General features: G+C 46.4%; 1 protein-coding gene across 2 annotated transcripts in view; it reads right to left on the reverse strand.

The window, feature by feature from the left end:
- Positions 1-3,273: 3,273 nt before the first annotated feature.
- Positions 3,274-17,578, reverse strand: part of ELOVL5 (ELOVL fatty acid elongase 5) — an 83,661-nt gene continuing 69,356 nt past the window's right edge. Inside the window, exons 4-8 of one of the 2 annotated variants that reach the window (XM_025890366.2) lie at positions 12,190-12,267; positions 11,011-11,182; positions 9,182-9,306; positions 6,422-6,556; positions 3,274-5,132 (exon numbers count right to left, since the gene is read on the reverse strand). In XM_025890366.2, the coding sequence (XP_025746151.1) occupies positions 4,992-5,132; positions 6,422-6,556; positions 9,182-9,306; positions 11,011-11,182; positions 12,190-12,267 (651 nt within the window). In that variant the 3' untranslated portion in view covers positions 3,274-4,991. The remainder of the gene's footprint in view (positions 5,133-6,421; positions 6,557-9,181; positions 9,307-11,010; positions 11,183-12,189; positions 12,268-17,578) is intronic. The other variant, XM_073905100.1, reaches the window with a different exon arrangement.

Below are 17,578 nucleotides of genomic sequence, written 5' to 3' on the forward strand. Positions count from 1 at the left end.
CAAGTTTTCAGACTTCAAATGCCAGTTCTTTGGCTAGAAGGACTTTTCACAAGGACAGAGGCCCCCTTTGAATCTGCTCGACAGACTCCCATCGGTTTCTAACTAACAGGTGAGTCCCAAGGCTCCTTAGAAGCACTTCGGGCTCCTCCTCAGTGCTGGTAAGGGAGAACAGGAAGGCAGGTGGGCAGGAGGCATAGCTAGGGATAATCCTTAGAAGGTCTAGTTACTCCCTCCCTGTGGGAACTCTTAGCCACATTCTACACATTTCATCCATGGGAACACCCAAATTCCACCCTCTTCCCACTTGACCTTACTGGAAGAATAAGCACTTTCTCTCACACACTGTGTTCCATCAGCCGTGCCATTTCGCAGTGTCAACCATGGACTCCTGTACTTTCCTACAGCCACAACTCTGTCTCCCAGATGACCCTGTCACCACCTCCTGAAATTTCGATGGTCTGCGAAGGCTCGGACAAAGCCCCCACCCTCCCAGAGCGCTTCTCGGTCACCCTGCTAGAAGAGTTCTCTCTCCGTGGACTATCACAGTAGTTGGATACATCCACCTCATGGGAACTCACCTAAGAGCCCCCTGTGAAATCATCTGTGCGGGTGTTTGATCCCAATCTAACAAAGGCTCCTTTAGGAACGGAAGCCTTATCTCACAGATCCCTGTGCACCAAGCACTCTCCCAGTGAGCCAGGTTAACATTCTTCAGAGGTCTGGTCAACACGAGAACACCAACGGGCAACAGAGGGGGCAGTAAGCACCATTCACGAGAGTCTGGATGATCTGAAAAAGGGGACAACCCCTGACGACCGTGTGATTGGTTCTCTGCCATCACTACCTCATCAGGTACTGGGTTCCACTCTGCTTGTTCCTACAACATCCACCGCAGAGCCTGAGCCATCTGCCACAACCCTAGACCACAGGGCGGGTCCAGATATCATTCGAAAACGATAGCAAAAATTGGTCCCGGGGAAATTTCTCCCTTTGGGTGAGTGCCATCCCTATGCTGGAAAAGAGGAAATGAAGCTCATAAAAATGTCAAAGATGACAAAAACTGAGCTTTCAGTTGGTGTCTAGAATGAGAACTAGTGGCCGATGGTGCAGTGCTATGAAAGCAGAGAGCAAACGACTAAGGTAACCACTATCTTGGTCCTATTTTCTCCAACGAGGGCAGGATCTTCCAAATTGAGAGCGCAGAGAAACATCTGCATGGTACTTGATAGGGGAGATAGTGGGAGGATCGTGGGAGACACTTGTTTCAAAGAAGATCACGTGGCAGAACTCGGGAGAAACCATGAACAACAGAGGACCAGATCCTGAGAAGCACTGCCCTACCTTCCCAAGGGGGAAATAAAGTAGCTTCTAGGAACTCCAGAATGGTGAACTTTATGTAAAACGCTGGCAAAATCTGGAATGATATAGATGATAAACATTCCGACTCCTAACAATTGCTGGTTTCTTTCCAGCTCTTGATTCAATGTAGTGTCACACCAGAGTAACCTCCTTTTTTGTTTTTCTTGACAGGATTACTACAGCAGCCAACCCAGGAAATAACAAAACAATAGTCGAGAGTTTTAAGAGACCGGTGGGGTGGATTGAACAGAACACAATCTTGAAGGCGATAACTAACACTGAGAGTTTACTCTGTGCTTGATGTGGCTCCAAGGGCTTCTGTATTGTATTTGCCTACAAGTTACACAGGTAGAAGTCCAACCAGGTAATCAGGCCCCCAAGTTGTGCTTTTCACATTAGGCTACAATGCCTTTCCGCATGCACGGCAAGGCTGTTAAAAAGAGGGGAGATGTGAATCCTCCCCTTCCCATACAGGTGGCAAACCTTCCCTTCTGCTTCCCTGTAAGAGAGAGAAAAGGATGGGAACCCATCCGGTCTTGCTCTGCCCTCTGACCCACTCACTTCTCTGAGGGGAGGAGGGCGACCTTCTGGTTGCCAACATGGGGAGATACAATTTTCTCGGCACGGCATTTTCTTGGCACAGCAACGTCATCAGGACAGAATACGACACTGTAAGGGGAGCTTGAAGTGTATGGCGGGTCCATTACTGGGCTGATAATCAAAATACTTTAATAACCAGTTCATCAACCAGACCAACAAACGCCACAAACCACTGGTGTGCGAGGGCCAGCCCTGGTCAGTTTGCGTCAATAGGGTTATTGGCTAGGGTAATAAACGCTGTTGTGGTATTAGCATCACCAATCCAGTCTTTCCAGTAAGAGATGAACTATTTTGATTTTCATTTATCTGATTTCTAGGTCCTGTTTTTCCTTTCTTTCTTTCTTTTTTTAGGTCCTGTTTTTTCAATGTGTGCTGGACTTAAGAGAGGAAGGGCAAGGATATGACTATCACCACCAAAACCCCAGGAGTCCTCTGTACTTTTCAGACAGCACCCCCAAAATTAAATGCAGTTTCACGTGACATTTTTAAGGTGATACTGACAAATTAGAAGGCACTCAAAATATAAGATCCGGCCTACACCAGGGACCATGTGTTATGCAGGAGATGGAAGGACGGGGGCCATTCAGGTCATGGCTCATGCATACATGGTTGGACCATAAGTCAGACTGTGGAAGGCTGGGGGATGGAGGGAAGGGCAGAAAACAGTCTTTGGCAAAGAAAGTGGTAGAGCTTTGGGAATAAGATGGGCTCTTGTTACCTTAGAGAAGGGTCAGCAAATTATGGCTACAGCCCTTCTGTTTTGCGAGTAAAGCTTTATTGGAACCCAGCCATGCCCATCCATACACATACGGTCTATGGCTGACTTGCACTCGACAGTGGCGACAGTCGAAAGTGGGGTGGAGACCGTAGGGACTGCAAGGCCAAAAACACGTACTATCCGGCTCTTTACAGAAAAAATTTGCAGACCTCTGGTCTGGACCTAGGAAAGGAAAGCAACCAACAGCCTAAAGGTGTGTGCGTGGGGGGGGGGGGGAGGGGGGAAGAAAAGAGGAAGAAGGGGTATGTTTGGAAAGCTGGGACCTTTGGTTGGGGCGCCAGAAAAAGGCAGAGAGGAAACAATTAGAGTGGAACCACCACCATGTTTTACTATGTGGGGGTCCCTCCTCGTGTGAGCTGAGCTACAGAATACCCTTTCCCACTGAATTACCTACATCTATTGGGGTGAGCTCCAGTTTTAGTATATGTGCTGCCGAAGTGAGCACTGGGGTGAGCTCCTAGAAGGTGGAGAGAGTGGCTTTTTCTCCTGCCTGTCCGAAATGGCAGCATATAAACAGTAACATATAAACACATGAGCACAGGTAATCAAAAACATTTTAATGATTAATGTTTAGACATTATTTAACAGTGTGGGTATATCCAGATGAGCTAAAGCACACTTTGACAGCACACTACTGAATGTTATAGTTTCTGTATTGAAATATGTAAAGACATTTGCAAACTAGTACCTAGGAAGACATACATTTACAAATATACACATTCTAGATTTGATAAGGTAAATGTAAACAGATGCTGTGACTCCCTCCAAACAGAAAACCCACAAAACTAATAAGAGAACCAATCAGCTCCCTGTAATATGAATGTGCAAAATTAAAGCATGGTAAACTGATATTTACATAAATATCAAACCAACAATTAGTTTATACATTGTCAATGACCTTCTAAGATGTGTCACGAGTGGTTCAATGACTGTTTTTTCTCCCAGTGGAGAAGGTATTCAGAGACTAAATTCCAACACTTTAAAATGACACGCACAATAGCCCCCTTATCTGTTTGACCACGGCCTCAAGGGTGATAGACATGATTTTATGATAAGCAGTCTCATTTTTTAAATAAGCAGTTCTACACAGTCTTTAGATCCTAAGCAGAAAAAGAAAATTACAGGTACTATTAGATTTACACTAAACAAATTATCTCTGTCCAATATCCCAGTTCTCTTACATTGTAGCTATCTGTTTAATTTTACCTTAATTTTTTTTTAAGGTCCCTTTTTTCCCCTTCATTCATTTTTATAAGCTAGGCACATTTTAAAAGAAGTTTGTGTCAAAACAGAGAGCAGCACAGAAACCAACCCAAATTTGCACCCATTGCTCATCTATGGAATTCTGTCAAATGGTAAATATTCAATTATCTCTTTTGAAAAGTATACATCCTCTCTCTCACGAGTGGAAAGCAAAGCGGGCATTGTTTCCTGTATAAAAACACTTAGCACTTCAGAAATTTTAAATGTCCTATGCATCCTACATACTTTCCAAAATCTTGAAGACAAAAGAATATATATTTAGGTTTCATCAAGACTGCTTTAGAGCCCCCCCTTTACATTATCAATAGTGGCACTCAAAATAAAAAAATAAGATCTGTTAAAAAGTTAAACTGACCTTCTACTAGATTTGAGTCTGCCTGATTTAAAGCCAATATTATAAAACTGAAGGTGCTGTTTCTGATTTCACATGTACAAGTCACTTGAAATTATGTGTCACACGCTATTTTCATAAATCACGGTCTTTGATTTTTTTCTAAACAGAGCTATTAAAAATGAATAAAAACTTGAAACATACCTAATTTAAATTAATAAGCTTTGGGCCCTGCTTTTTAAATTTTAAGGCATGTGTGTTTGTCTACTGTAACAACATTGTACAAATTTACAATCACATGCATGATCTACAGTAAAAAAAAAAAAAGTGTGGATTACAGTGTTTTTAAATTGTGAATCACAATTCAGCACCTATCATGTTATAACTAATAAGGCAACAGCAGTGTTGTATACTACAATAATACGCCCTCCACAGTTTAGCGCAGGGGTCGGTGAGAGCCCAGAAATGTTAAAAATCTTATGCCTACGTGTCTAATCTGTATACATTTTCTAGGGGTTTTGAACTGATGAAAGAGGTCCTACATGAATCGTGCTATTGTAGGCTGGCCTAGTTACAGCAGCTGTTAACGAGCATTGGGCACAACTCATACTGTGCTTACAATCAGACGATGGGTTTTGGAAGTTTTTCAACTCTTCGGCGTCAATCCTTCCGTTGTTTCCTCGGCTTCACGTTGTTTTCCAGGGAAAAGCTGTTGGTGTGTCCGTTCACAGCAGCCACGGACCCGTTCTGGTGGTCCTTCGGGTGCTCTTTCCTCCGAGAGGCTCCCTTCTTGTTGTAAGTCTGAAATGCATCAGGGCAGATGGGCCGTGTGACTGGGTGCTCTGCTGGGGGTTGCGGGGCACCCCGCTTGCCTAACTCTAAGCCTAGATTGCTGCCACCGAGATGTAAGGTCTGCCATCAAGCAACCCTGGGAACGTTTTTGCCACTGGTTTCAATCACTCCCTTTTTGAGGCGTAGCCTGAGGTAAGTTCACAGGGGAATGGGCTGCAACATAAGGGCTATTCTACAAACGAAGTAGAAAAATTCAAATTGTACTTCACTTGGCTGTGCCCTCTCTGTATCTGGATGGCAGAGGATTGGGGCTACATGGCCACACCAGTTTCCCTGTGGTACCTCTCCCCATCACTCATATCTCTCACCTTCAGAATTTGCTCGCGACTTCAGCAACTGCTTTGGCCCGTATGTACAAAGTGCTACGCTTCCATAAGCAGTTAAAATAGTATGATTTCAGTTTTGTCGGGTCCTATCCTTTACCCTCCCTCACGCCTGATGAATGTCCCAAAGAAGGGCATACACCGCCTGCGCGGCAATCCGGGAGCTCCCTCGACCGTGCCGCCACACCCAAGGATGTGGGGCCAAAGGTGCGGGTGGGCACAAGGATGGCAATGTGGTGACGCCCCCAGGTGGCTGTTCAACCAAGTGGACTTCACTGCTACCACGTCTGTGGCCTCTGCCCGGGCTCCTGACCTCTGGTGCCTGCCCAGAACCAGGCGCTGCCCACGGGAGCAGGAACACACCTCGTCCAGGGGTAATGGGGAACTGCAAAGTGACCCATGGAGATAATCTGCCCTACTTGGACCCTTCTGTGAGTAAAACTGACCTTACATCATACACTCGGGAATGAACGGAGCCCCCAAACCTGAGCAGTGGAGGTGTGACGGAACTACAGCTGAAGGCTGTTGATGGACATGTCTGGACATTTAATGTAGCCCCAGAGTTCAGGGCAGCAGGGCTGAGGCCCTCCTGATGGAACTCACCCATCACATGTCTGCACTAGGCTGGGAGCAAAGCAACACAAAGCTTGCCGAACAGCTCTGCTTTCCCACATGAATCCCAAGCTCCCCTGCCAAAGATCTAGAACCCCGGAAGTGTGGGACAGACTTCAACATCTCCTATGTTGGCAATAGTCCCCCTCCCAAAGGTAGGGGCTGACTGTCACTGTGACTAAATTAGAGCCCGCGGCCTGCCACACAGCAGGGGTTCTACAGGTCGTCCCCCTTAAACGAACAGAGGAGGGCCTTTGCTGGAAAGGCCACAAGTCCCAACTGCCACGGAAGAGTGAAACCTACCTGAACGTAGAAGTTTGTGAAGAGAGTGATCAGGGAGATCATGTATCCGATCTGGAAGTACAGCCACCCAAGAGGGAAGGTGCACGGCCAGAGCACCCCGCAGCTGGTCTGGATGATTGTCAGCACAAACTGCAGCTGGTGGGAGAGAGGGCCACAGCTGAGGAGCACGGCCACAGCCCACGGACAGGGCGCCACGCCAGATGGGCTCTCCATCCAGCACGCCGAGTCCGTGAACGAACACTCACAGGCCTTTCTGGAGGCAAAGTCCCTTCACAAACACGAAGCAGACATTTATGCATAAAGTTCTCCTAAACTATATATGTGCCTTTGTCATATACATTCTTCTCCCCTTCCTACTACTTAAACCACCTTCTCTAAAATTCCGAGAACAGTTAACAATACTACATGGTATACGTGAAAGTTGCAAAGAGTAGATCTTAAAAGTTCTCACTGTAAGAAAAAACCCTATAGCTAGGTAGAGCGACTGTGGCTGTGACCTGAGCTTACTGTCACAATCCATACATACGCCTGATCAGCACGCCATACACTTCACAGCACGTTACAGGTCTAGTATAGCTCAGTAAAGCTGGGGAACAAAGGAAAACTTATCTCCCCCCTGCCCCCAAACACGCAAACTTTAGGGACTTTGTATAGAGATGCAAAGTATTTTTTTGTATGCTTTATCTTCTTAAGGGAGAAAGGAAGGGTGTGGAGTATATGTTTATTTATTTTTTTTTAATTTTATTTATTTGACAGAGAGAGACACTGCGAGAGAGGGAACACAAGCAGGGGGAGTGGGAGAGGGAGAAGCAGGCTTCCCGCCGAGCAGGGAGCCCGATGTGGGGCTCGATCCCAGGACCCTGGGATCATGACCTGAGCTGAAGGCAGACGCTTAACGACTGAGCAACCCAGGGGCCCCTGCAGTATATGTTTAAAGAGAACCAGTGATGTCGCTGTGGGATGTGCAATTCCTATTTCTCTCTCTCTTTTTTTTAAAGATTTATTTATTTGAGAGAGAGTGTGAGCAGGGAGAGGGGCACAGAAGAAGCGGGAGAGAATTCTCAAACAGAACCCCCGCTGAGCATGGAGCCCAACGCAGGGCTGGACCCCACAACCCTGAGATCATGACCTGAGCTGAAACTAAGAGCCGTACACTTAACTGACTGAGCCACCCAGGTGCCCCAACTTTTCCTATTTCTTATCCATATACCCTTTTGGTTTGAAGAAGGCTGGTCAACAGATTTAAACTTCTATCAAGATATAATGCTAAGTCCAGATTATTTCTGATGAATAAATCTTTTTTTTTTTTTTTTTTTTTTATGACAGATCACAGAACAACTGCTTGAAAGGTGTTAAAATGAGGTGTGGCTACTGAAGGGTGAGTCTTCAAGAGGAATAACAATACTAGGGGGAAGGGTTCTGCCCACTGGATTTCTGGCCCAGCCCCCAGGGTTTCTCCATAGAACTATTTTTTTCCCCCCTTCTTCTCTTTTTTAAGGTAAGTATTCTAAGCTAAGGAATAACTAGGAGTGATGCTTACAATAAATCTAGGCAAACTGGGTGCAATCTTCTGCCTCAAAGGGCAGAGCTTAATGGGAAACCAACTTCCCCAGTCTGTTCTTTTAAATTCTGCTTTTGCAGGGCCACGGCTGTGTGGTATAAATCGATCTCCACATCACTTCTCAAGTGTAACAAGAAGGTTAGAGAACAATTTTCCTGCCTCATAGGTGGGTGGAAAAAAAATTAACAAGAACTACAGAGCAGCCGGCAAAGAGGTGATAATGAAATGCCAAACACATAAGTAGCTCAGAGGATCTTCTCAGATTTTTTTTCCCAGACTGTTATTTTTAAATATTGAAAAATCACAGTTGACTTGGAAAGACTGGAATGAGCTTGGTTTCTTTAGAGAAATACGCTGATAAAGCAAGGCTAGGGCTAAGGCTTTACTGTCTAAACCCCTTAGTCAGCTGGCTTTGGACTACTGCCTCAGTGTCCCCATCCACAGAGTGGGGATAACAACATGAAATCCAGCTACTGGAATAGTCCACATAAACCTGCTTACTTAGCATGAGTGCCTGACACAGAATACACTCAACCAAGGTCAGTGTTTCACATCCGTAGTAATAGCAATTAGTTCACGAAAGAATTCACAACGGGAGAGAAACAGGCGTCCGTCATATCCTGACAACTCAGGGAAGCTTCAGAAAGGACGGTAGGACATGATCACCGGGTGCCAACAGCTGCTGGGTGACCCTGGCACGGTCAACCTCGGGAAGCAGAGCAGGTGCCCTCCTAGCCAACAGGTGCTTCACTGCATGGGGGCTGAGAGGTTGCCAGGCACCTATCTTACTGACATCCTCGTTGCCTCATAGCTACAAGCACCCAGGACTCCTGCTACCCCACAGCTCCTTCTAAAACTCCTGGGAACACGGGACACAGTGGTCACTTTGGATTCTGGATTATAATTAGGAAACACACACAGGCAACACGTGCTTTGTGCACAAACTAAGGACGAAGGATTGAACTTAAAGTCAGGAAATTAGCTTCTTGCCCTCATTCTACAGCCCAACTAGCTGTGTGCTCACAGACATAGTCTGCTCCTCGATGGAAAGAAAATTCTCTGCTCAGCCTGTTGCAAGTAGTTTAATTGGATCAGAAGAGAAAGGGTGGGAAAGGTACAAATTAGATACTATCAAAGAACGAAGCCAGGAAGAGGGGTCTGCCAGGCGGCAAGTCCTGGACGGAGGCTGAGTTACCTACCAGTTGCCCCTGAGTGATATACTTCTTCCACCAGAGGTATGGGCGCACGGACGGGACGGACGACAGACCGTAATACGAGTACATGAGGACATGGATGAAGCTGTTCAGTGTGGCGCCGAAGTAAGCTGAAGAACAGAGGGCATTTGGGAAGGAGATGCATCAGTGCTTTACACATAACAAGATTCTGTTCAAATCTGAAAGACAGATGCATTCAAACAGGGGCTGGGAAGCACCGCATGGACCAGTACTCGGAAGCCCCTCTCCACTGGGGCAGGCACACTGGGATGCTTTAAGGCCAGGGTCAGCTGGAGCTGCCAGGCAGGCATCTAACACAAGAGTCAGGAGACCACCTCACGGCTTTGTTGCCAGACCCCCCATCAACTCCCAGCGCAAGGTGCTTTTCTTTACGTGCCAAGTGCTTCCGGCCTGGGGAAGACAGCTGATGGGCAGGAGGTTCAAAGCTGGCTGGCTAACACACCTGCTGAAGGTAGAAGAGGCCTTGGGCGCCTCAGCCTCCTTGTTATTCCCCAGGGCTGCAGTGCTGAGCCCACATATGTTTTCAATAACACAACCCAGAGTCCAGTTCCTTGGAGAGAGAAGGCTCCTCTTTCAGCGCATGCTTTTAATTTCCAGTAGAACCACCGGTTCTTTTTTTAGCCTCTCTGTCCTCCTCCCCGACGGCGGGCAAGCCAACAGAGCTCGCCAGTTCGCCCCCACACAGCCGGAGGTGCACACGGCCGGGGTCAGGGAGGGAGGGTCTACCTCTGCCTATCACAGTAACTGGCTGTGTGACCTTGGACAAGTCACATCCAGGTCCTGGTTGTTTCTCTTGGGCCCAGTGGGGCTAGTTAAAATCTGCCATCCTGCCAGTTCTTTGAAAATGTAAAGAGACATTGTTTCTATTAGAAAGTTAAGTCAGATAATCCAGAGCCATGAGGTGTGGCGGTGGGAAGAAAACATGAGGGGGCGGGGGGCTGGAACCTGAGCTCTACCAAACCTTTTACCCTCTCAGTTTCCTCCCAAACCACAGGGAGCTGCGTCTGGTGAGTCACCTTTCTAGTTCTAAGATTCTGTGACTGTGAATCTTGGTGGGCCTGGTTAATCCAGGGCAGCGCCATCCTAGGGAAAAAACCCACACGAGCAGACCCAAAGGTTCTCAAATTCGTCAGTGCTAGATGGCAGAGATTTTGATCAGGACATTTGTTAGAACTCCCAAGCTAAACCTAAAGGAGACAACCTAATCTCTGAAAATTATGAGAGACCTCAGACCATAAGCTTTCTAAAATGACACACATCCGTCTTTGGGAATTTACTTCAAATTTTGGTGCTTGCCATTGAAGATGCCCTGCTAACTGTGCTTCATGGAACATGGCAGGCTCGTACGTGCAGACTTCCTCCTGTGCTCTTCAGCCGAACCTGTTTCATCATTAGTCTTGTTCCCTGGGACTCCCTCAGTGGTGTGGTTCCATCTATCTGGCCTGCCCCTCTCAGTCAAGTATCTTCCAAATTGTAGAGAAACAAGGACTAGAAATAACCTAGAACAGCTACCCTCTAGGCCAGAGGATGTCCCTATTTCCCTATAAGCCCCAGGCTGGGAATTTGGTATCTCCCTCACCTTGCCAAGTCAGCCAGAAATAGGTTTCGTCAACTTACTGAGTGCAGAGGCCACACAAACTATCATCAGAGCAACTCGGACACAAAGTTCCAGTGTTTGACCCAGAAATCCACAGAAAGAGCACCTTCTCTAAAAGCCTTGGTTTCAATTCAGCCTCTCTGCTCACACCTGTCCCCAGCAAACCCCCCCACCACCACCACCATGTAAGACTTACAGTGGCCGCAGGGGACCCAGTTCATCACAAACCACCATATGTTCAGCATGGAGGCGTGGTGGTAGACGTGCAGGACTGTGATCTGGTGGTTGTTCTTCCGTAAGATGAAGAAGAAGGTGTCCATGAATTCAATGAGCTTGGAGAAATAGTACCACCAGAGGACACGGATGATCTAAGAGGAAGAGATCATCAATGTTTCTCTGGAACATCACCCCAGACGTGTTTTACTAACATCCCAGAATCCCAGGTTCACTTGTGGCCTGAGCACCCCACTGGCTCCTGAAGTCCTTCAGCAGCTGGGAGCTCTGGTCATTCTGAGAGTGTCTCTAAACCAACCAAAGAATACTGGGGGGGAGGGGGAGGTTTAAAATGATGACAGGGAAAATTTTAAAAGCAGTATGGCCATCTTTCAAGACTAACAAAAACCGGAGGATCAACGTTCAAAAAACCCCTGAAGCCTGCCTAGTCCCTTTGGAAGGACCTGTGGAGCCATCAGTATAAAAAACCCTCCTGAGAGATGCTTCTGATTTCAGGGACTGGCGTGGGGGCAGACGCCAGGATACAAGGCAAAGAAGAAAAGGAATCAGAACTTTCCGTGTCAGGTCCCTGCCCAGTTAAATATGTCACACGGTTCTAAGGAAACAACTGCCCATCTAAACCTAAAACAGCAGCTTTTTATTTAGAACAAAATACTTAGAGTGGAAGTCAGAATCTAAAGACCACCCTCAGAGAGCACTTTGAGGAATGATGACAGCATTTAAGACGTTATTCTTATGATCCTGTTTATATAAATCCTGACAAATGCATGCAGGTTTTTTTTTTTTCTGGAAACCTAAAAAAAATGTTTTTTTCAAGATTTTAAGTAATCTCTATACCCTATGTGGGGCTCCAACTCACAACCCCGAGATTAAGAGTCGCACGTTCCACCGACTGAGCCAGCCAGGCGCCTTTTCCTGGAAACTGTTAACAGGACTTACTTTTACTAAATGAAACTTTAGTTTTCATCTTATATCTCTCATGTTCAACTTCTCATACCATTTTAAAAGCCAACCAGGTTAAAAAAAATTTTTTTTAAAACATCAACAGGAATTATCTTGGACAGTGAGGATTGAACCATTTTGTCTTTTGTACAATTTATTAAAAAAAAAAAACCCTACTTAAAAAAGAGAGAGACCATACCTTCATATCTGCTTCTCCCGCGCTGCGAGTGCCTTGACAGAAGAAGTTGTACCTGCCTTCCCATACTCCTTTCACTAACTAAAAAAAAAAAGGATAAAAAAGGAAAAAGCCCATCACCAACAAGATCAGAAATATGGAAAGCCCTATTCAATTAAAGTTCATCTGTTTCAGAATCTATGACAATTGACCTTGGGCTGGCTGAGGCAAGTGTGGTCTTTGCTCCTCAGCAAAAGTCATGACGACGGGGAGCGTGAACACCGGGAAGTCTCCATTTCACAAGGGGTGGACTGAAGTCAGTCACTCCAGGGTGCTGCCTTACCAAGCTGGCGGTCTCCACAATTCTCAATTCCCTAGGCTGTCCCAAGACCCGGACCAACCTGATGGCAGGCTCCGGTCCCACAAGCAGCCTCCAGGGAGATCACACCTTCACAAATTCAGCCCTTCCCTAAACCAGCACTTCCCAAACTTTGAGCATGGTGTACCACCAGAATCCCCTCAGGGGCATGTAAAAACAGGATCACTGGGGAGTGTTCCTGATCCAGTAGGCCTGGGGTGGAGTCCAAGAATTCATATTTCTAACAAGTTTCCAGGTGATCCTGATGCTGCTGGTCCAGAGACCGCACTCCAAGAATCACTGCTGTAAAACCTAGGATGATTTAGTCAGGCTCGCCTTCATTATTTCCTGTTGCCGTGTCATCCGCTGGGCCCAGGAAGCAGAACTCTGCAGTGTCACAGAAAGGACCCCAGAATCAGGGGGTATGCAAGCTCTAGGTTACAGACCTGCAGTATCACCAGCTCTCTATGGTTTCCTCATTTATCCCTAGCGAGGACAACTGGCCTAGATGAGATTTAAGGACCCACTGTTAACAGGCCAGAGGGAAGGTTTACTTTGAACACCTGTGCACGTCCACACTCTGTTCTAAACAAACACCTAGGACAAGGTGCTATTCCTTGTTCATGTGAACTGTAGCTTCCTGCTTCCTCCCAAAGCCTACGGTGATCTTGATTTTTCCTGTTGACTTTCTCTCTGGGGGCCAACTGGCACTCTATAAATGGGGAGAATTCTGAGGTGGCCTGACTTGTGCCTGATTTCATCTGGTATCCAACATAAAAAACTGGCCCTGGGTCTCAAAGTGTGTTCCCCAGTCCAGCTCCATTAACATCACGTAGGAACTTCTAAGACATGGAAATTCTTGAGCCCACCCCAGAATCAAAACTCTAGGGGTAGACCATCAAGGTAGGGCCTTAAGAGTCATGATCGCAGAGCCTTTGAGAACTGAATACTGTGGTTTACAAAGTGTGTTTCCCAACCCAGCAGCATCAGAATCACTCAGGAATTTGTCAGAAACAAAATTTCAAGCCCTACCCTAGACCTTCTGAATCAGAAATTTCTGAGTGTGAAGCCCGGCAGCGTGGCAACAGGCTGTTTCACAGGTGACTTTGATGCAGCTGAAGTTTGCAAACCACCAGCTGAAAGCCTTGGTTCCCACTCTAGTTACATAACAGAACCACCCGGGAGGTTCTAAAACCTAACGCCTGGCCTCGCCCCAGATCATGAAACCAGAATCTTGAGGGGACTTCACAAAGCTCTCAAGGTACTTCCAACCTGCAACTAGGAGTGGGAACCACAGGTTTCATGCTGGGTAAGCAGCAAAGGGATTACAAGGGCCTGAAGACAAACGGTTAAACTTCCACCCAGTCTGACCTCAGAAATGCCAGAGTGGGCGTGGCCATTGCACTCTGAACGCCCTTCTTAGAAACTGCTTTTTCTTCTACTAACTTCCTTTCTGTGGTTTGCCTTCTGGCTCTGTCATCTTCTATACATAAAAAAGTATTAAGCGTTAACATGGTTTTCAAGGCCAAAGACCCAACACAGGCGTTTGGAATACACATGGGGTAGGCATTGTTTTTCGATGAAGAGTTCACGTTAGGAAGCAGAAGACCAGGGAGCCGGGACGAGTTAGGCTGCTGTCCATCAAGGCCCAAGATCTGAAATGAGCCCGCTAACTTCCTCGAGCCCTGGGTGTTTTTATGTAAAAAGATGAGGTTGGACTAAATGATCTCTAAAGGTTCTAATTTTCTACAATTCCTATGTTAGGACTTTTAAAAAACAGATCACACACAAACTATGCTATACTTCACTATCTTAGACCAACATCCGCAGGGTAATTTACTAGAAGGTACGTCGTCCTTTTGGACAATATTGTGCTCTCAAGTCACGGCAGGTTAAGCACCCCACATGCAGACCCATCCTGAGTTCCAAGGATTGAGATAAAAAGCCTGAACCTGAAGTGCGGTTGGTAGTTGGGGGTGCTGGCTTGTGTGCCCTCAGAAGACCTGAGGTGGGGAGAAGAGAGTGGAGTCTCCCCGCCCTTCCTTCTAACCTATGAGGGAACCAGTGAATTATCTTCTGTGGCTGGAGGTAACGGAAAGGGAACGGACGGTTCTTAAGGAAATTTTCACACGACTACTGCAAATGATAAAAAGGACAGCATAGCAAAGTGCTCCATGAAGATAAATTTATGCAATTTAAAAGATGCCTTTATTTAAAACGACAGCCTGCCTTGGCAAAATTAAAAAACTAACCATGACTGTCCTCACTAGACATGCTTTTTGAAATGTTAACATCTTATCAATTTAAAATTCTAGGACCTACCATCACTGTTTTCCAGCTGCTATTTTGGTCTATCGTGTCCTGAGACACTCTGGGTTGGTTTGCTTTTGCCAATTTTAGAATAGAATGGCTGGTTGTGTGTGCAGAGGTACAGATGACTGCACTCATGAATGCCTACCCTGGTAGGGGAGGGGACAGGCAAGGGAGCTGAGGAAGAAGAGAGCTAATCCTTCCTTGTATTCCTGTAGGCACCTCGACCTCAAGGGTAGGCACAGACTGATGAAGGACCTGTTCTAGCAGAGGGGACAAACACATCCCTTTGTTTTAAAATGTCCTTCAAAAGGCATCCAGGTTGGGTTGCTTTGCTCCTTAAGCTAATTACTTTAAAATTCCATTTGTCCCTCTTCCTATAAATAGGAAAAAAAAAAAAAAAAAGACGTCTATCTCAAACACCCAGCATCTCTGGAGGCTAAAGAACTCCAGGTCTTGGGGGGTGAACTTCCCCCAAACTGAAGCATTAAAACAGGTACACAAACCAGAAACTTTCATCTAGCTTCAGAGCCCTGAGCCCACCATCCCCTTCTCCCAGGAGGGGCTGACTGCAGCTCCCAGGGCACCTCGCCCTCCCTCACCCCTGCCACTCGGTACTTCCACTGGGGCCAACCACTGAATTCTGTGTTTGAAACCCTTCAGTAACTCCCAGTGCCTTTAGAACCAAATCCCAAACCCTAGGTGCAGCATTCAACAGTCTTCCACTGCTCTCTGACCTACAGTCAGATGGGCCCCCTTTCGTTCCTTGCCCACTGTACAGTGGCCAAGGGCAAAGTGCACAGATTTGGGCACTAGTCAGGAGGACTTTAATTCCTAGCATCCCACATTTAGCTAGGTGACCTAAGACAAGTGTCTGTACACCTCTCTATACACCTCAATTTCTTCCACTCCCCAAATAGGATAAAAATAGCAATCCCACCTCTTCAGGCTGCCATGAAAAGTAAATGAGATGGATGGAGTGTACAAATGCTTACCCTACCCAGCCTGGTACATAGGATAAACACAACAAATGTTGGCAGTGACCATTCGCTTATTCTTTTCAACTGGAATACTGTCCACACCCAGGTACCCCCATCTCTAGCTCTTAAAATCCTAACTATCCTTCAAAGTTTGCTTAAAATTATTTTTTTTAAAGATTTATTTATTTTAGATAGAGAGAGAGATAAGAGAGAGAATGGGCAGAGGGAGAGAGAATCCTCAAGTAGACTCCTGGCTGAGCACAGAGCCTGACATGGGGCGTGATCTCACAACCCTGAGATCATGACCTGGGCCGAAATCAAGAGTCAGATGCTTCACCAAATGCACCACCCAGGTGCCCCTAAAATCCTCTTTTCTTCATGATTGCTCACTTGGGCCTCCAACCTGAAGTCTGTCCTCCTTCCTCTAGGCTCACCCTGCCATGGCTTGTAGTTATCTGCTCATATGCTCCCTTTCAACCCTTTGTTAAAGGGTCTGTTTTAAGCTCTTTGGGAAGCTCACATGGGTGGGGACTGTGGCTCCTGCATCCACAGAACCCAGCACGGGGACCTGCACACAAGAGGTGCTGAATAGTTGCTAAACTAATGACAAAGTTTGAGGCCCTGCTTTTCGCCTCCCCCCGCCAAATCGAGGCCGAATATATTATTCATAGCCAAAAAAACAGCTCCAAACCAAAAAGATGTCATTTCTGCTTTGCAAATGGAAAAACTGAAACACAAGAAAGTATTTTAGTGAAACTTGGATTTGACAATACTCATCTGAATTCTGTTCACAAGACGGAAGAACCATTCCCCATCAAATGTCATAATGCGGGGATATGGAAAGTTGAATTCTCAAATATCCTCGGCTTCAGAAGGGATAGAATAATTTAACACACAAGGACCGAGCCTCTGAGTTAAAGTTTATTCATCTAACTCTCATCAACTCTGTAAAATGGGCCTCCATCAGAAGGTTCTGCTTCCTCCATCCCCCATAAGAGGGAAACAGCACGGGCCCTGCTGTTCCAGCACCCCTCTAGGAACACCTTGGCTACCGCTTCCCTTCAGGGCTTGGGCCTGGCTTCCTTTCAGAGAGCTGCTCTGGTCAGTTCCCCAGAAATTCAACACACTGCTGCAGACACTGCAAAGCGAGAGGGCCCAGGAGGCTGGACAAAGGTGAGGCACTGAGAGTAGGGATAGGTCTCTCTATCTTGGGCTCCTGGGAATCAGCTCAAGAGTGCACAGGACTATACCTCAATGAAAACAGGGGCCACGACGAACAGCTTGCCACCATCTGCACAGTTCTGTACACCACCAGCTACTCCAAGAGCAACCAAGTGTGCATTACTTACTCTACCTGGCTTTTCCCAAGTAGTCAAAATACAAACAGCACCACTGCAAACCACATGTGCTTTCTCCTTCCTGGAGTAAAGCAAACTTTAATTAGGCCAGGAGCATGGAAAGAGCTAGAATTAAAGCCGAGCTAGAAGCTTTCTCTTCTTATGGGACAAATTCAATAACCGAAGGTTGTTTCATGCATCTTTTCATTTAAAGAAGAGAAGTTAGGCGAGTATCACAGCTAGGTCTGGATGATGCAGCTCATGGAGTGAATCATTTTTTTTAAATTTTATTATCTTATGTTAGTCACCATACATCATTTTTTGATGTAGTGTTCTACGATTCATTGTTTTTGTATAACACCCAGTGCTCCATGCAGTACGTGCCCTCCTTAATACTCACCACCAGGCTAACCCATCCCCATTTTTTA

The sequence above is a fragment of the Callorhinus ursinus genome, unplaced genomic scaffold (assembly GCF_003265705.2).
Source record: "Callorhinus ursinus isolate GAN/ISIS: 27379988/994484 unplaced genomic scaffold, GSC_fseal_2.0 scaffold22, whole genome shotgun sequence".
In the NCBI taxonomy this organism is placed as follows: Eukaryota; Metazoa; Chordata; class Mammalia; order Carnivora; family Otariidae; genus Callorhinus; species Callorhinus ursinus.